This window comes from Lissotriton vulgaris, chromosome 4_1 (assembly GCF_964263255.1).
Source record: "Lissotriton vulgaris chromosome 4_1, aLisVul1.2, whole genome shotgun sequence".
Lineage (NCBI taxonomy): Eukaryota > Metazoa > Chordata > Amphibia > Caudata > Salamandridae > Lissotriton > Lissotriton vulgaris.
In genome coordinates, this window is record NC_141691.1 from 1,397,157,523 (window position 1) to 1,397,178,160 (window position 20,638).

At 42.8% G+C, this 20,638-nt stretch overlaps 1 protein-coding gene across 1 annotated transcript in view; it reads right to left on the reverse strand.

The window, feature by feature from the left end:
- Positions 1-20,638, reverse strand: part of ANKRD29 (ankyrin repeat domain 29) — a 368,662-nt gene that overhangs the window by 78,984 nt on the left and 269,040 nt on the right. Inside the window, exon 6 of the mRNA XM_086966940.1 lies at positions 15,661-15,759. Within this exon, the coding sequence (XP_086823066.1) occupies positions 15,661-15,759 (99 nt within the window). The remainder of the gene's footprint in view (positions 1-15,660; positions 15,760-20,638) is intronic.

Genomic DNA, 20,638 nt, shown 5'->3' on the forward strand with positions numbered 1-20,638 from the left:
CATGGTATACTCCACCTAGAGAGGGGGGATGTGGAGTGTCTAATCAGTACTGCCAGCTCCATGCACCTGCACCTATTTCTTCATTTCTCATTCTTCAGGGATTCCCATGCTCCACCAGCCATGAAGATCATCAGTCACTTTACTGTATGAGAGATCAGGGCACAGTCAATAACATCTCATTTGTGATGCCCAACTCCATTACCTCAGAAGTGTGGTGGGGGGCCAGATGTGTACTCCTGGGTGCAGGTAAGCTTGCACAGAACCCTGAGGTTGGTTCACTTGTGAGAGAGGGTCTGGCCTGCCATTGCTAATGTGCAGATCTGGTACATGTCCAAGAGAAAAGGATTGAGATGCCTACCAGCACAACTAATTCCAGAGGCTTGCAAAAAATTAAGTTAAGGCCTTTGTCTCTGAGAAAACAGAGTAAGAATTGGCCTCACTCAGAAATAAATCACACAAGAAAATGAGATGAAGCACCCATCCCTACCGGATTCCCTTTTGATGTGTGTCCACGGCTTTGTGAGAACGTGTCAAAACACTCCGTCTAGGATGAGAGGGCTTCCGGAGTTTGTGAACCCTTGCACTTTCTGCAGGAACATGGTTTAAAAGCAGTTATTAAAAAAGAAACATTTGCTCAAAATAGCAGACTTTTCTTGGTCATGAGGAAGATGGTGAGGGCTTTGGACCTAAGAAAGTTACTTCTGAGCATAAAAAGTTGCCCCCACCCAAGAATAAGGACGATATAAGAGCATTCTTCGTGTTCCCTGAGTTTTATGCTAAATTCATAAAGAACTTTGCAGGACAAACCTTTGTGATGAAACAATTGCTTAAAGACAAATCTGTGTTTGGTGAAGAATGCTTTTGCTGACAATCAGGAAGATATTTGCATACTTCCTCATTGAAAGGTTTTGATCTTTATTTGCATACTATTATGATTACTAATGCGAACAACAGAGCGTTTGGGGTGATTCGGTCTGTGATGTACAGTGAGAGGAATGGTATCTGGGCTTGGATAATGATGTAGAATTAATGGAAGTGAAAAAGTACTTCACTGATGAATGGCCTCACAAAAAGAAAGTATACAAAGGTCTAAGGAGGTTTTGAGAATTGAAGGATAAGTTAAATTGTGTTGAAGATGTGATCAAGGGGGTGACGCGTTGTGCCTCTGAAAAGGTTTAGAGGACAATTGTTGAATATTTGTCACAAGGGTCTTTTAGGTGTAGTGAAAACAAATAGAAGAGTTAAGGAATGCTACGGGTGGCCCGGTGTAGATATGGAAATCAAAAGACTGGTTTTGGAATTGTGTTGATTGTGATGGGTTAGACATATCTCAAGTCACGTTTAGGCTGCCTTTATGTTGTATTAAGTGTACAAACCTGCTGTGGTAGAAGGTTGAGTTTGATATCATGAGTCTGGTGTGGCATGAAGACGAGGGAAATGTGTATTTCATAGTATTGATGGATATTTTTTCGAAGTAGCCTGAAATTAAGTTTGTGGATAGAGTGGATGCTAATAGCGTAGTTACATTTATGGATAGAGTGTTTTTGAAGTAAGTTTTGCCTAAAGTGGTAATCAGTGATAATAGCGCACAATTTGTGTTGGATGTGGTTGAGGCGTATTATAAAAGGATTGTTGTCACTCACAACACCACAATTAATTATCATCCTGCTGGAAATGGAGGTTTTGAGAGATTTAGAAGAGTTGTAAAAGGAGTACCGTAATTGGCGAGGAGAAGTAATCTGGATTGGCAAAGGGAGGCCCAAAAGATGTAATGGAGTTACAGGATAACATGCAATGATGTCACTGGTTTTAGTCCTTTTGTATTGATGAGAGGAGAAACACCATTAAATAAGGACAATTTGTGTTGGATTAACAAAACTAAAGTTGTGAATTGCATTGAAATACTGCTGTGTTAAGTTATGGCAAATGTTGGCATATGAGTAGGTTTTCAAGGTGCAAGGGAAATGTGGGCAGTTGTGCTAAAAATCACGAATGGTGGGAAATAGACGATCGGAGGAGAGATGAGAAAGATTGTGGTGTTGTAGCAACATCTAGTGACGATGGAATTTCATTTGAGAAAGATTGTGCTGTTGAAGCAACATTTGGAGATGATGGAGTTTGTCGTGAGAGATTGAGTACCGATGGGGTACAAGGAGACAGAAGCAATGAAAGGAAAATAAGGTTTGGAAGGGTGATTAACAGACCTACGAATCAGTTGGATTATTTGTGTAATTTAATGAAAAGTATGTATATCTGTTTTTATTTGTTCTTGTATTTACGTTAATGTTCCTCATTTGTTTTGATAGGTTTCGTTATTTATGCAGATATGGAGTATTAGCGTAATTTCTTAGTATTATTATGTTCTCTGTTATGTGAGGAAAATATGCGTAATGTTTCTGGCCTTGTGTCTTCACATCATTTGGATTATGTTTGCAGAATCTGTAAGAAGATGATTTCAAGGAACAATGAGGAGAAGTTGTTTGTACGCTATTTCGCGGCCGTCTGGGACTATGCAATAAAGCATTCAACTCAATTTGCCTTCAAATATTCTTTACACTGTGGAGTGGAACTGAGGCTAAGCCACTGCTCTGTGGGGAGAAAAAAAAAGCCCAGAGCCATATTCCTGAGACCACTAAGACACAGCATACTGGTGAAGCTGGCCGCCATCGTATGCTCTCTGATTGGGGCTATGTTTAGGATTATTTATCATATCGACAGAAAAAACAAATTAAGAAGTCATGTAAATTATGTGTCTTCCATTCCCTACTGGTAACCATATAATCCTAGAGTTAATCAGTATTCTCCTGTTTGTCCAAGTTTAACAGAGGCAAGAGATTAGGATGGAAGGGTAGTGCGTAATGACTGGCACAAGGACGCTAGGACTAAGAGTAATGAAGATTACCTGTAAGTAATCCTTGACATGAAAATATGCATCCATCAGGTCGGTTGTTATTAAGGAGCTCATTTGAGGAACTAGTAGAATTGTCCTTTGGGGGTTTCCATCTTGAATGGAATTACTGTCTTGGGCGGTGATATGAGTCTTTCACAAGCCATCCTGACACTAAATGGGTTAAAACAAGGGTGCCTTCTAGCCCAGCTCCTTTTTTCCCTATATATCTCCGTTCTACCCGGTCATTTGACCCAAAGTGAGGGTATTGTTCCGTTAATTGGAGGAATGTCTATTGTCTGCGATTATAAGCGGACAACATAAATTTTCGATCTTACCCCAGAAGGATTAAATAGTCATCTGCAGGCACTGCAGGATTTCGCTCACACTCACTATCTGAAGATTAACACATCTAAAAGTAAAACCATGTGCTTGCATGGAAGGAAGAAGCTACATATGGAACCTTTACATGGTCCCTGGGCACACAAAAGCTAGAATTCATGCAATCTTATACTTTCCTGGGGAAGATAATGTGTGGAAAGCTTAGTGAAAAAGGCCATATTAAAAATAACAGACCAAAGCCCAACCTCAAGCTAAAAGGCTCGGTGCTTTTTATAGGGCAACTGGGAGAAGACATTTTTTTTAACCAGTTAGAGGTCTATCGAGCCAAAATCCCTCCTTCCTTGCTTTATGGATTGGAACAGATTGAAGTATCTAAATGGGGCTTCTTAAATATGATGGAAGGCCGAGTCCTCAGAAACTCAGCTTCAGTAAACACAGCTCTCCCTGTGGTGGTTTTAATATTAGAATTTGGTTTGAGAGGTGCTTTTGTTCAGGGTCTTGCATGGGTTGTACGAAGGTTGCATGCCTAGTGAAGAGTGATGATGGCTCATTAAGGTCTTCCATCAAGAAATACATTTTGGTTGTCTTAAAAGAGAATTTACTAATCCTCAGAAATGTTGCTGTCGCTGCAGATATGCTAGACCCGAATTTGGTTCTCGCTTTAACCACACAGCAATTAAAAGCCAACTTAAAACAAGCTACATGGTCCTTAAGCGTTTGCCTGGAAAGGGATGCTTGTCTTAAAAGAAGGGGTTGTCAAAATGTAATAGACTCTTTATTGGTAAATAAAGGGGAGCCTTATATCTCCTGGAATTTGCCTCAAGGGTTGAGACGTTTTAGGATTCTCTTGAAGCAGGGAATGCTCCCGCTAAATCTCCTTTTGGCTAAACTGTTTGATTCTTCCGCGGATTGTAATGTGTGCCAAAGTGTTCCTCAAGAGTTGAACCATGTTTTTTTTGTCTGCCCCACACTTTTATCATGTCATCAAAAATGACCGAGGCCTATATGTTTACAACTGGCCATTCTTTCAGCCTCAACCGCCCTACAGTCACTTTATGCACCACCGAATGAAAAAGTTTTGCTACAGAGTTTTTAACTTTTTAAGTGCTTTATAAAGTTGTATTAATGATAGTCTAGTGTGAATGAAATATCTGATGAACACGATATCCAAGCTTAAACTCTGCTCCTTCTATCGGTTTTGTTCTTCTACCATGTTGCAGTTAATGGATGAGGCTTCTTTCTGTATAGCTGTCTATACCTTCTGCACTAGAGGCACTACAGTCACTTTATGCACTCTTATGTGAAATGTTTTGTTTTGTATCATGAAATTTTCTAATACAGATTTTAAATCCTGCATCCCTTTCAATGTAATGTTTTAACTTGGATTTGATGACGTGGCGGTTTACATGTACTTCAGGGTACCAACGGCACATATGCTTATCTTGCTTATACTGCTGCGAATGCATGTATTTTGGATACATTTTTATGTGGATCTCGTCGAAGCTCTGTAACATAAATAAAAATAAACTTGAATTGTTTTCATCCACCCTGGGAACCGTGATGGTTATAGAATAAATGTCTCCTCCTTTTTCAAGAAACTAAACCACTGCCCCTTTCAATTGAAGCTCTTTAATGGAGGGTATGAAGGCAGCCGTCTTCGCTGGACATACTGGACATGGCTTTGTTATAACTCCCGAGACTGGCAGAGAAGCTATATATTAGGAGGTCTCTCTGAACGACTTGTCTCACATATTCGTCCGAAGCAGGCTCCATCCATCAGTTTTTGAACCTTTGGATGCACCCCCTAACAGAGATGGAGGATATCGGGCATAGTTGGGATCAAGCGTGCTTCGCTGCTGAACTGGATTCATGCTTCTGAAGCGTTTTATTTTCAAATCTTCTTTCCTACTTTTGATGTTAAGAAGATTCATTTTGCTGTTATGAAGGACTTCCTATAGCTTCTATATGAACCTGCATGATCGACTGCTGCTGCTTCTATCTGAATGATGAGGAATCTTTCTTCTCTTTAAACAACTTATGTAACTTTTCCACTAACTCAGGGCCAAACAATTTCATCCCTAGGAAAAGCATCTTAAAAGCTGTTGGCTTTTGGGAGGAGTCTGTGTGACAAACTTTAAGTACAAGATTTCTTCTTGCTGAAATGACAGCCCTTGTTACCAATACTTCCGATCTCACGAAGACTAAAGTACTTCAGAAAGGATTTCTATTTGGTTCTTCGTATATTTCTGCACACCTCAATTGTATTAAATTGGGATCTGAAGTTAGGCAATAAAGATTGAGCCAGTTAGGCTCCATACACTACAGCATGTAATGCAGGATAAGGTCCTGGGTATACCTTCCTCAATGAAGAATCCACTTTTTTGTCACATTTGCTTTAATAATGGCATCATCTGACATTGATGTGCTTCCCACTAAAATTCCCACAAAGGAATCAATTGTAACTGATTGTGGAAAAGTGTCTTCCACTCGCTCCAGTTGATCCAGTTTAGATATGAATCTTGGGACTGAGATTTTATCTGCACCTTCTACTCTCCTAAAACTACATCCATAACATCAGGATGAATGTACCTATCCACTTGAGTTGATTTCCAAAATTACCTGAACACAGTTTCAGAAGAAGGGGGCCAAGAGTCAGTCACAGGGAAACCCATATTACGATTCACATGATTAAAAACTGAAGCCAAAGACTATTTCCTAATGTATTTAACCTTTTACTCATCAGGAAAAGCCTTTAACTCATTTCTGGTCTCAGATTTTATTTTATTTATTTATTTATTTTATTCTATTTGTGCGATTTTATATAGCGCAAACTTTTCCCGAAGGTGTCAGAGCGCTTTACATAGGACCTAGTTTCAAACATAAGGACTGAAGGTTACAAGCGGACAAAATAATTTGCAAATTTTTGACTTACATAAGAACCAGTTAAAAACATACGGACTTAGGATTGCATACGTTATTAAAAGGTACAAACGGAAAAATTTGCAAATGTACAAGAGATAAAGTTACACACGGAGGAGATACAAATGGATAAATTCTAGGCATATACTAGTGATATCTCTATCTACTTAGGGAGGGGATACACATGGATATACTCTAAGAGTCACATAGGAAAGGTAGAGAGCACAGCGGACTCCTGCATAAACTAGTGCTTAGAGTTATCTCTATATACATAGGGAAGGGGTAATACTGGATATACTCTAAAAGTCACATAGGAATGGTAGAGAGCAATGCGGACTACGGCATGTTCTAGTGATTAGAGTTATCTCTATATACAGGGGAAAGGGATACACATGGATATACTCTAACAGTCACATAGGGGACTAGTCGTTAAAGTTATCTCTATATACACAGGGAAGGGATACACATGGATATACTCTAAAAGTCACATAGGAGACTACTCATTAGAGTTATCTCTATATACATAGGAAGGGATATGACTGGATATACTCTAAGGGTCACATAGGAATGGTAGAGAGTACAAAGGTCTACTGCATACACTAGTGATTAGAGTTATCTTTATAAACATAGGGAGGGGATATGACTGGGTCTACTCTAAGAGTCGCATAGGAATGGTATATGGTGCAAGGACTAAAGCAAATACCAATGATTAGAGTTATTACAATAAGTCAAAGAGCAGAGTTCCATAAGTGTGGATGCAGTCACAGCATAGAGGGAGGGTGGGTGGGATGCAAGGGTATGGAGGGAAGGGAAAGCAGAAAAGGGAGGAAACATATGAGGATCATCCACGGGGAAAAGATTTAAAGGACGAGGGAGTGGGAGGAGGGCTAGAGTCCAGAGAAAACTGCCCGAAAACAGCAGCAAAGTGTCGGTCAGGACAGCACAAAAGTCAAGAAATCCAGGAGAGAAGGTGGGAGCCCAGGTGGGAGATGGAGTTGGAGGCCAGCCGCAGGCGCATCGCCATCTTGGAGAGCTTGCGGTCATCTGGCTAGGTGGGCGTGAGAGTGCGCAAGGTGGTGAAGGTGTTGGTGCGGTCACGTGTTGGCCGTGGGGCGCTGCCACGGCAGCCGGGACATAACAAGTTCCAGTGAAAACCAAAACAATCCAGAGGCACTGTCCTCGCAGTGTATCGGTGACTGGACACAACCACAGGCAGCAGCCGCCCGACAGGGGTAGTGGATCGGATCAGGAGACCTGTGCCAAACAGTAGTAGTCACTGGCGTTGCGGGCGCGAGGGCCAGGGTCCCCCAAAGCACGGCCCACCCCTCGGAAGTTGCTCTACCGAAGGCTGTTCGGGGCTGAAGGCAGGTCAGGCAGGTATTGCTGGGCCCTGTCGGCAATGTTGAAAGAGCATAGTCCCACCCTGGAATCAGGCGGGGAAATCGGGGCTAGACAAGAGGCCGGGGAGAAGTTGGGGCGAGCCAGAGGAAGCGGCGATCGCCATCCGAAAGTCGCCGCCGGCCACCATCTTGGAGTCAGGCAGGCGCTGGGAGGATTCCCTCGGTGAGGGTCACCGTCAAGGTAGGGCTAGATGGTGCTATCTCCCGTCAGCTGCCGCGACAGTCAGCGAGAGTCTGGCCAGGCCGGGGGAGCGCAGGTCGCAATCCTACCTCCCAGCGGTGGCCGCAGTCAGCGGAGTCCAAGGCGAGGTGCCGCCCGCCATCTTGAGCGCCACCGCCCTCTCCTCAGATGTAGGAGACAACAACGAGTCACCCACAGACACTGCCTCTGACTTCCTTTTCCAATAAAGCTTTCTTAAAGACATTATGATCTCCAGTATCAGTCTTTTTCCCCTTTCATCATCAGTCTCTCTGCTCCTCTTTCTCATGGGAAAGGAGGGTTGGGAAGAATGAGAAGAAATGGAGGCTGATTCCTCATAGCGGCTTTCTGTGTGTGCCTGCCCATGCTGGAAACTATGTCTTAAACGTTTGCCCAAATATTTAAGGACCTTCAGTCAAGCAGAAAGACGGTCAGTCTGAAAACAGCAAACACCTCACCTGCTGCTCGATTGATCTTTTAACCCCTTCGCTGCGGGGGTAATTCCCCCGGTGTGCTGAGGGGGAGGGGAGCGCGCACAGCGTCCGCATGCTCATGACGAGCTGAGCTCGTCATGAGCTACAGTGCTCCTGTGCTCATGACGAGCTCAGCTCGTCACAGGTGCATTGGCTCCCGTGGAACGCTCAGCACAGCAGGAGAATTCTCTCCGCACCTGTGCGTTCCACGGCCCATGACGAGCTGAGCTCGTCATGAGCACCGGAGCACCATGCCTCATGACGAGCTCAGCTCGTCATGAGCATGCAAAAGGATAAAACACTGCTGAATGGGATGTCCTCTCAGTCCGTCACTCTCCAGTGGGATGAGGTATCACCGACTATCGAATCTCGCCTGCTCGAAAAACCGAGCTGAGAAAGCCGGTAAATCTAAATCAAAAGCAGTCTGGGCAATTTTGTCAGACCAGCCTCTGGGGGCTGGGGTGTTTGCAATTGTGAAGCACTGCTGTTTTTTCTTTTTTTTTTACTGGGGCCAATATTGCAGCATTGCTGCAAAAAACGCCCCTAAATAACAAAACCGGTCCCCACCGCTGTAAAACCGGCCCCCACCCTTCCAGATTCCTAGGAACTACGACCAGTCCAGCCCGATCCAAAGAAACACGCTAAATTAATAAATAGTTCCAGTCTAGCAGGGAACAACTTGGAAAAGATGAAAGTGAAAAAATAGCCCTTATAAAACCCAGCTATGCAGAGAATCATCAGCAGGTCAATAGTTACAGTCAGTCAGTCAGTCAAATCTCTTTATTTCGATTAATTAAAATCATAAAAGAAGCAGCAATGCATACATTCATTGTACATAAAATCAGTAAAATAGCTTTGAATAAATAAATATACATCCATTTGCAACATTCATATATATATACACTATTTACAGTTCATGATTTATACCAAACAATCAATAAGCAAATGTCTCCACCTGACCTATAGGGCCACAATGTGAGCTGCAATATAAGAATCTAAAAACATCATTTAAGTTTCCATAAAAAAGGAACAAAAGTGCCCCCCCCTCTCAATCTGATGTTCTTAATGCATACAAATATCTCTTTTATTATTCACTCTAGCTGCAGCCACCAAAAAGCTTGCTACGCTAAAAATAACGTGCACGCTACTCAGTAGTTGCAGATGTAAAAGTGCAGGCCTCACCTGCAGAAACCCAGCTTCATGTAATATGGGGCATAGGAATTTTTTACGTGCCTCGGAACAATTTCCCCAAACATGATCAGGTGAAGGGTGTCTTGTATCGAGAAGTTATCACAAGAGCATGGTGGGGACTCATCTGGTTTGCCCCATTGCCGAAAAGTTCCTAAAGTGAGGTGAATTAAGTTAAACCTAAATCTTGTCAACAGGAAGCGATAGAAAGGCTTGATGACGATCTTCAGGTAAGGTTCTATGGATGGGTAGGTCTGTAAAACATAAATACATCTTACTCCTGGTTTTGTAAGCTCCGCCTCCTCCCTATCTGCCTCCAACATGTTCCGGAAATTCTGTTTGATCCACACCACATCCTTTTTCTTAATTCCCTCTGGGGCTGTATATAGATCAGGACGTCCCAGTCTGGCACACGCCGCTCTTACGTATGCCAGCCATGGAATACTATCTGCCTTGTCGAGGGCCAGGCAGTCTTTTAGGATAAGGTGATTGAGGGTGATTTCCTCATTGAGCCACGTCTTTGCCCAACAGATCAGTGGGGCTGCTTTTAGGTAGTCTGTTATATAACCCAGACCTAATTCAGAATGTACAGACAAAGTCGGAGTCGACTGAGGTACCGCCAACAGCGATCTAAGGAACCTGTTTTCTACTAGTTGTATTTTATCCACAGGCGCATAACCCCATATCGGTGCCCCATAAGAGGCAGTCGCACAACACTTAGACTTATATATTTTAAGCATGGTCTCCATGGGCCTAGATCCCAGCCTTTTGGCAAAACTAAGGAGGGCGGCTGTGGATCTTGCCACGGCGTTGCTTTTGTGCTTTTGCTGAGGGCCCCAATTACCCTTCTCATCGAAGAGTACTCCCAGGTAGGTGAACACTGGGACCCTAGAAACTTCCGCACCCAGGCATCTGAATGTTTTACCTTCCTGCGTGCCCCAACGATCATTACATGGGATTTGTTGCTGTTTACTTTTAAATCTAGGGACTCCATGAATGTGCCAAAGTTATCCAGCAGCCCCTGTAAACCCAGGCCTGTGCGGGCAATGAGTACAGCATCGTCCACGTACGGGAGGACCGGGATACCCGATCCCCCTGCACGAGGAATGTCCGCGCTGGCCCCAGCTAGAGATTTTTCCAGGCCATTGATGTAGATCGTAAAAAGTAGGGGGGCCAGAATGCAACCTTGTCTGATCCCCCGCCAGGAGCTACATTTGCCCGTACATCTGCCGTCCTGCGTAACCCTAACGGCAGCCGATAAGTCTTGATGAAGATCGCTAAGAAAGTAAACCAGTGGTGCATCTACTCCCAATTCCAGCAAAATACGCCATAGTTTGGAGCGGTTCACCAGATCGAAGGCTGATGATAAGTCCATGAACCTGAGTGATAAGTCCATGAACCCGAATAGTTACAGAAAAGTACATGGTTCATTCCCAATAAGAACAAACCGAGAAACCGTAAGGAATATAATATGGATCACAAGCCCATCAAGGATCTGAAAAGTGTATATCCTAGCATTCCTTGTTCGAGTCCTTAGGCAGGAAAAACAAAAAAGGACGGTGCTGTGCCAATCGAGGGTTATATGGTTCTCTGTAGGGGATGAGCGGGGATTAATTTGCAACATTTCCTGCTTTGTTTTTCCTGTCTGTGAGAGGTAACAACCTCATGAAGTAATGACTGGGACGAAGACGCAGGAAGTAGAGGTAATAGTAGTTATGGCATGCTAAGGGAGCATTCTGATCGGGTGTTCAGCTCCCAACGTGCTAGTAGTAGTAGTAGTTAATCCCCAGATCACTCACTGCTGTTCATAGATACCAAAGGGCATGTAGGTTACTGTAACATTACACTTAATAAAACTGGTATCCAGTGAGCTATGAAAGAATAGACATATATATATATATATATATATGTGACAGCTGCTGCTTAATGGGGGTGGAGGGTGGGGGTATGTAAAAAAATCCACTCACCTTCAGGCCAGCCACCGCCTCTTGTTCTCGTTCGATCATCGACAGAGGAAGCAGGTAGCACACAGGCTGCCCTACGCAGTCACAATGCTACTGTCACCAGCACAACAGCACCATCGTGATTGGTCTGAGCACCGTGGTTCGGCACTCAGACTGGGACAGGGAGCCTGTGCATGTTCTCCACCCAGGCAGTGCATTAAGGCCGGTGGAGAACATGCAAAGTGCGCATGACTGAACCGTCATGCGCACTTGGAGAGTGCTCCCCACTTCTCCCCCTGGCCCCTGCTCTGGCCAGCCCAGCCCTGCTCACACCTAGGCCAGTGTGGAAAACATTGCGTTATTATCATTTTATTTTTCCTTTTTGAACTGCTCACAGAGCAGTGCGTCGCCGCTCCTCCGCCTTAGCTGCAGCGCAGCTGCTGATATATATTAAATTGCTGAAACATGGCAGTAAAATGATGACGAACAAAGAGCACTAAAAGGATAGCAAACATTCTGGGGGACAAATATGGATTCTAATTTAAAAAAAGGTTTTGCAAATAAGTATCACTAAAATATAAATTCCAAAATCCTGATTTTGATTGCCTTTACATTATCTAAAAACACTTACAACCTCCTTTAAACTAAGGGTGGCAGCAAGTAGTGTAGTTCTGTGTAGTGTAATCACACGGAATTACCTACAAATTCCACAAAATTCCGCAGAATTACATGAGAAAAGTAATTCTAAATTTAGCGGTATTTTCTTGGATCAAAAATGCCTCCTCACATCCAAAATGGAAGCGAGGATACTTTTTGCGCTAAGAAATAGCACTAAATACAACAGAAACTGATCAGCGAGAATGAGCAGTACTTGGGGTACAATTTTTCTTCAACATACTCCTGGGATTAGGCGCTAGTTTCTTAGTGTAAAATGCACTCTCAAATTAAAAAAATAGATGCAAGGTTGCACTTTGCGCAGTGAAAATATCGCTAAATGCAACAGAACATAAACAGCAGCGCGAGCAGCCTTCCATGCTCCGTAATGTGCTCTTGTGGTTGGAGTATTACCCCATATTACTCTTAATTATGGGAGCGGGCTTTATTATGAGTAATTTCATGTCAAAGAGTAGCGCAGAATTACTGAAATTACTCCGATTACTTTGGTATAATTAAAATTACTCCCAGGTCTACTTTAAACTTTGCATTTTGTACCTAATCTTTTCTTCAATATTAACTGTTTATGCGGTGCAATATATTCCGCATTAGTGCATAACGTGATTATGCACTACAAAAACACATATTGTATCCACTGCTGGTAGTTTTTGCCAATGCTGTTGGTTTTCAAACTGCCAGTCAATCACAAGCATTACCCCTGGTGCATTCAATGCAACAATCGGTCAAGGTGTCCTTGATGGGAGTGAAATATGTATTAACTTGAAAACGTTTGTATTTGTAGTTTCCCTTAAGGCTGTAACTCGCACAGATATAAATGTGTGTTTGCTTGGAGCGCCCTCTAGTGGCACAGCACTGCGGTTGCCTCTGCGCTCAGCAACCTGTACTTCAAAAACCCGGGCACTCATTTAAAACGCTTTGAATGACATTGTATCTTAAGTTGAACAAAACAGTTTCGATCATAGGAGATACATTACAGGTCTGACCCGTTTTGTACAATGTAACAGCCTAGAAACAACCTTAAAACGTTTGACACACAAAGACACCGACCTATTTTCCTTTTGAACATGCTCAATGGAATTTCCACCAGAAAATCAACCTTAAAGCATGACTGTGCTGCCAGTATGACAAGCATGAAACCAAACAAGATTACAGGGCCAGGGTCACAGGAGACCAGGCTTTACTGTCCGTACAACAGGACTGAGACCAGGCTGAGCAGCCGGTATAGGAGGAAATATACCGAGGCTCTGCAGACAGTGAGATCAGATCCCAAACTCATGATCCTGGGCAGAGCCCAAGGTCAAGAGGGTACATTCAGTCGCAATGCTTAATTTGTAAAAAATAAATAAAAAAGCAAGTGCCAGGGCCCTTCTCTGGAGGCCACAGTAGCCTGCACCACCCATTGCCCCTGCCACCTCTGCCAATGACAGTATCTACACAACCACTAACCATCACACTCCTAAAAGTGTGATAATTCCAGCTCACCCAAAGCTTCAATAAAGGTGTGATAGGCAGGTATTATTATTTTTATATGTATATTAGCTTATTAAACAAGGTCAGACAGTGCCACCATGTGGTAAACTGTCACAGGAGCCGTTGCTGGCAATTATGTGCTGATGCCGAGCTCCGGAAACCACCGGCTCAAATTAAGCACTGGCTGCGGAGCCAGAGTACCATGGCTGAGGTACCACTCTGTATGATAGGAAGCCGGGCAGTCCAACCTGTGTGATACGGCTGAAGTTAGACTCTAATTGCTGTGTGATGGGACTTTATTTTTCTAAAACTGTTGTGTGATCCTTTTTTGGTGTTGCAGAAATGCTTTACACATTGCCTCTGAGTTAAGCCTAACTGCTCTGTGCCATGGTATCTGAAGACTGAACACCGGTTAATTTAGGTTTTGCTTGTGACTTCACCCTGAGAAGAATCATGATTTCTGCATGAGAAGGGGTTCACCCTCTCCAACCAGGAACTCAATTTCTTACAAAAGTTCATTTGATACAGGTGCAGAAGGGTTTGTATTAAGTGAAAGGAGGAAAGGCGTAAGAGTACGGAAACATCCTGGGTATTTAAATGATTTTGTTCACAAACACAAGTAGTTTGGAGTTATCACACTCAATTTAGAATTTTTTATATTGTAAAGGAAAATGTCAACATTCTCCTGTTAATTTATGTATAGGTTCTGTTGTTTTTCAATGATGTATTTTGTATGTAGGTTTTCAGTTATTTCTACATTGGTATCTTAAACAATAATATTATGTTTATAAAATGGGAAGAAGTATGATGTTGTGTTAAGCAAGTGTCACTTTAAGTAATGTCCCATGGTATGGAATGTGTTATGGATTAGACTGTGGGGAAGAAATTGTGACCGTTGAAGTATTTGAAAGGACAGTCACATGGATGAGGAGCTAATAAAGGCTTCTCTTTTTTACTCTATTCGGAAAGCATTTATTTCGGAGGCCTGTACCACAACAATCTGCAGAAACAGGCCATTATTCATAAACTTAAGTTAGCAGGCGTTACCATTCTGCTTGGAAAACATACAACATTTACTCCTGTGAAGGGCAGGAGTACGCTTATTACTGGTAGGCTTGTGCAAAGTGGGTATGGTAAGAAATTTAACTATGGCGATTTTTTTTCCATGTAGAGAAATTAAACAAATGTAAATGTGATAATGAACTTGAGCAGCAGACATTAACAAGTGAAAAAATTCTACATATCTAAATACTACACAGATTACTACTCAAAGAAATTTACGACTTTCATAGACTATGCCTGCGATTGTATAAATTTGGAAATGAACTGACATGTAGGGGGAAACCTATGGTAACAAATCTTTCACAATCAGTCTTCAGCTTGGGTATTACCGCCGCCTACAATAAAGCAGAGACCAAATGGATAAGACCTTTAAAGACCTTGTCTTTGATTTGTGCAGTGAGGGTTTTATCCACTTGTGGAGAAGATTGTTTAGTTTTAGCTCAGTATACCAGATTACAACCATGCTGTTGCAGTTAACATTTTTATATCTTATTTTGTGGTAGGGTCAAGGGTGTATATTTGTCTGCTACCCCACAGTTTTTGGAATGCCAAGAAGTCACCTGGTCTCCACAATACACCTCATGCTCTACCACCCTATTCCCTGTTCAGTTTTATGTTCGACTTAATGGTGCTTTCACAATTCAAGAGACATTATTGCATATAACCCCCATGAAGGGACAAGGCCTGGCTGGCTTTGTGATTGGTTTGCTGAGAATGGTCCACGAGCGTCGTGACTCAGGAACAGAATTTAGATTTCTCACATTCTAATTCAATATCTGTTATTTTCATTGGCAGCACACCACCACAAAGTGGAGTATAGATAGAGAGGACTTTGGGGCAGGTGTTTGTTGTGCTAACTATATGAGCAATATCAATACCCAATAGTACAACCTTCATGTTATCTTTTTTAGCAAAATATATTTTGTGCAGGAAAGTTGATCAATCCTGCTGTTTATGTTGCCTATGCAAACGTATAGTAAATCAGCACTTTGCTCTGTCTCCTGGGACTGCTTGAGGGAAAGCAGAGTTTGGCCCATATTTTTTGTCCACCTCCAAAATCAAATTAAAAGGAGCAATTTTAATGTACTGAACATTAACTTACCTGCCTCTGCTGATTAACCTTTGCCCCGGATGACAGCAATAATCGAATGACGTCCACATAGCCACTTTGTGCTGCCAAAAACAGCGGTGTGGCTCCATCCTGCATTAAAAAACAACAATTTTATAAATGAGTAATGGAAAATTTTCATAGAAAAATAAGGTTGTGTGTCAGAATATCCTTCAAAAAAAATAGTCTGACAGAAATATTAGTGGCTAACTCACTAAAGCACTTATGAGTGTGAGAAGTAGTACTAAAGGAGTACGCTTTAACATACTCTTATATGCCTTTCTTAAATCGATCAAAAATATCCAAAATGGAAATAACATGGGAATATTCAGGAAATATTCATAAACAATAAGTACAAACAGGCATGAGGATGCCATTTTTGCACTTTAAATAAAATAAAGTTGGATGTTTTGGGGCTGTAGGGGAACTGGAGGCAAAAGATGATATTTGGCCATGGAGAGCAGATGCTGACATAATCTCAGGCAGTGCCTTAGCTCCATCAAATATAATGCCAAGTTCCTGCATCCTGACATTAATGCTCCTCTCCAGGAGGTCGTTCTGCATCTAGAGCAGGCTAGTGAGTTTGCCCAGTTGCTCCTCCCGCTGCGTTATCATACCAGTCACGTTTTCCTGTTATTAAGTTACATTTTTAAACACACCCTGAACATCCCGCTCAATAATAGGTTCTGTCTTAGCAGCTTGAGAAGGGCCCAATGACCCTTGAGCTGTGGCCATGTCTCCCTTGCCCTGCTGACACTGAAGTTGCGGTTTGCTTTTGAAGGAAAAGAAGCAAGAGAGGAGTAGATTCAGTACAGATGGTGGGGGTCATGGCACAGGGGGATAACTTTGGCCTAACTATGGTGGTGGGAATGGGAGGAATGGGAGGATGGACACTACTGTCTACAGGAGTACTGATAACACTTGTGAGAAGGAGTGAGGGCAAGCCAGACAAACCTAATGCGCCTGGGGTTTATCTTGGCTAACCTATACGGCAGGATAACTATGTTCCCACAGAAGACACGCAATGTTCATCTGCAAGTGGTGTGGCATTGGTGTGGACTCTATACCCTGATGCCTGGGAGTTGCATCTACAAAGAATATATTTTTTGGGGGACTATCGTTATGCAATCTCATTGTTTCAAAACACATTGCTCTTTGACATATTTAAATTTAATAAAAATATTTCCAGGAAGAATTTTGATTAAAAAAAATGTAACTCAATGATTGCAACAAGCATCAGATTGTAATTGTACTGTGTTTAATGTAGTTTTTTTGGGCTCTTGTCGAGGACATTGTGTCTCATATAGATATTGTTGGACAGTGTTCTGAATTAAACCCATGGCAGATGAACCATACAACGTATTAGTGTAATTGTTTACAGTGCAGTTGTATTGTTGTACACATTACACCCACCACGCTTGTAATGGAGTAATCTTTCAACTGATCAAGAATATCACTTGTGTTTGAAGCATGTTGTTCTTGGTGTGTGTTTTATTCTAGAATATATTTCGTTTTATAGAACAGCTGCATCCGGTGCAGGTAAGAGCAGTAGGGCTGGTTGGGGAGGGGTGTCAAAATACGAAGACGAATAATAATGTTTAAAAAGAAAAACACTTACTTTGCGCTCCCCGCTTCGCCGACTCAGTGATGCGTCGAGCGCAAACAACGTTTTATCTTTTTTTTTAAACATTTTATTCTCACTCGTACTCATATGTTGACTCTTTTTGCAGCTCATCCTCTGGTGACACAGGGCAGAGCATGCATTTACTCAGATTCCCTTATGGAAGACAAATCTCTTCATATATATGTCTGCACCTGCTTGACATAGATGTCTGTGATGTGGTTTCAGATCAAGCACCACAGCTTTTATGAGTGGTCATCATATTTAATGTGGTCACTCATGACCTTTTGAAAAAAATGCAAAAATAATTCTTAAAATTAGTAAGAAATGGTATTAGGAGGCCTTGACATCACTGGAGTATTCTCCGGGTATGTATGGGTCATTTTATATATTTTATGTTCGAGTATACAAGGCTTTGCCTAGCAGTCACAAACAGGAAAAAAATATTTTTATACATTCGCACTGAATATGAAGGATGGTGTGATGTTCATTGATTAAAGACACAAGATTCAACAGGCCATCGGTCTATAATTTCCAGCAGCAGAGTCAGAAGCTACACCAGCAAAAACATGACAGTTTATCAGACTCAAAATTGAGGCACAGTACCCACGGTACAAATATCTGATTAAGTGTTTATAAAGACCGGAGTTAGTTGATCACCCTAATGCCACACATTTGTAGATTGTGGGGAAGGTGCATGTGTGGTGTGAGAGAACATACACCTATAAATACTATAGAAAGTGACCCAAGTGACACTGTATATATGGGATAATCTGCAGCTTAAAGCTAAATTTTTGAGTCAGTAAAATGGTGCCCCAAAAAAATTTAATGGCCCAACATATCTAAAGCCATGTCTACAGAGTACTTTCCACTGTTTAATCTACCTACAATGCCCATGACGTCTTCAGTAGGGGGTATTGTCGGCACCTTCTTCTCTCATATCAAGGGGTTCAGGGGCCTAGGAAACTCACCACCTGTTCCCATGGCATGTAGGTGGGACTGTTGTCTGTAAGTCATTTCACCACTTGTCGATGTCATCCTGTAAGCATCACGCATTGGACAGCGCATTTATTCTATCCACTATACTGGTCCATATTTCCTATGTTGACTCACAGATCTCCAAACAACTGGGACTCAACCCTCATCATTTTATTCACCATTACAGTTAGTTCATTTTCAGAGAATCATGGGGCTCACCTGTCTGCCTTGGTTGTGGAACATAGTGGGGCAGCATAGGTTTGTGTCAAGAGTGGTAAATGGTTTGATTTTGTTGCAGGTGTGTTTTGTAGAGGGCTAAGCAGGTGTTTGTAATTGGTAGATAGTTAGACAGATCTTCTGCTTGATTTTGGCTGACATCCACTGTACATTTTGCCGTCCGCCATTGGTATTTCCATCCTCTGTCACAATACCTCATCAGCCACACCATGGTGATGGAAAAATCTAGATATAGTGTATTACTGCCAATGGAGGAAGGCAGAGCTGCCAATGAGGAGGGCAAGAGTGCTGACAGACGTAACTCTGCCTTGGCAGTTGGTGGACAGACAGACGATATGTAAAATAAGGAGTCCAGTCATCTGCCACTTTGATGGACATTGACGTTCTGGAAGCTGATTTATGGAAGAAGCAAGAGGCACCGACATTTCTGGGGAATCAATTCAAAAAGAAGGTTTTACTGGACACGGATGGACCTTAAAAATGACTGAGTTCGGGCTTTCATCCAAACCCAGGTCTCAATATGCATCCAAGGGTCACTACAAACAGCAGCGAGAATAACAACTGTAAAAAAGTGCCAACCAACCAGAAGCCCAGGGGTACTCAAGAGTCTTATAATCCTGGCTCTGTATACAGACTACAAAGACAAGGGACCCGATTTACAAATAATTTGCTGTGATGGACTCTATGAGCCTTCCTAGCTTGCTCGTGAATTCCAGGAGTTATTGTTATTGTTATTGTTATTGATGTTTTGTAAAGCGCATGAATCACCCAGGGGCATCTCCGCGCTACCTAGTCTGAATCACCGAGAACGGTGCAGAAAGCCCCGATCAGTATAGGAAGGCTTTAAGATGTTTCATGAAGATCAGATAGGAAGGGGACTTTCGCAGCCTTTCCGGGAGGGAATTCCAGTATTTAGGACCAACATAGGAGAAGGTTTTTCCTCCCAGACGATTTCGATAAATACGTGGAATCGTTAGGAGAGCTTTACCATTAGATCTGAGATAGCATGCCGATGTCAATTTGCATATTTTGGTTTGTAGATATTTTGGGCCTGTTTCCCTCATAGCTTTGAAGACTAGACAGCATGTCTTAAAAAAGCTCTCTTTTTGACTGGCAGCCAGTGCAGTTCCTTCAGTAATGGGAGCGATGGAGTGCCCGGAGGGTGATTTAGGACCATCCGGGCTGCCGTGTTTTGAATAACTTGGAGCTTTGCTAGCTGCGTAGTTCCTACTTCAGCCAACAGAGCATTCCCATAGTCCATTCGACTGACTACTAAGGCCTGGACTACCATGCTGCGATGGCTCAGGGGGAGATAGGGAATGATCTTCCGCAGCAGCCGTAGGCTATAGTAGCACGAGCTCATTATGTTACTGACATTGTTTTTCATAGACAGGTTTTCATCCAGCTGGATACCCAGGCTTTTCACTGAGACTGAGGAGACTGGGGTGGTGCCCAGTTCTACCGGCCACCAGTCGTCCAGCACGAGATCCTGTCTTTTACCCAAAAACATCAACTCTGTTTTTCCCGGGTTTAGTTGGAGGCAGGACTCTGCCATCCAGCTTGCAACGGCCAGCATTCCTTGTGTGAAACGTACTCTTTCCTCTGCCAGATTTTTCCCAATCGGGAAAATCAGTTGAGTGTCGTCTGCATAAGAGACGACCTCAAACCCATGCTGCTGTACTGTTCTGGCTAGTGGAGCCATATAAATATTGAAGAGGGTCGGGCTTAAGCACGAGCCCTGTGGGACCTCTCTCTCCAGTAAATACTTCGATGACCTAAATGGACCCATCATAACCTGTTGTTTCCTATTAGCCAGGAAATGGACCAGCCATTTCAATGCCAGTTCCCCGATGCCGCAGACCTGCAACCTCTCCGCCAGCAGTTGATGTGATACAGTATCGAATGCCGCGGAGAGGTCCAGAAGAATAAGCATCACCGATCCCCCTCCATCTAGCGTTCGCCTGATGGAGTCTGTGACTGCTAACATAGCAGTCTCTGTGCTAAACCCCGGCCGAAAGCCAGACTGTGATGTGTCCAGAATGTTATTGGACTCCAGATACTGGCTCAGTTGAGTGTTAATGTGTGCCTCCAGTATTTTTGCCAGCAGAGGGAGTAGTGATATAGGCCTATAATTAC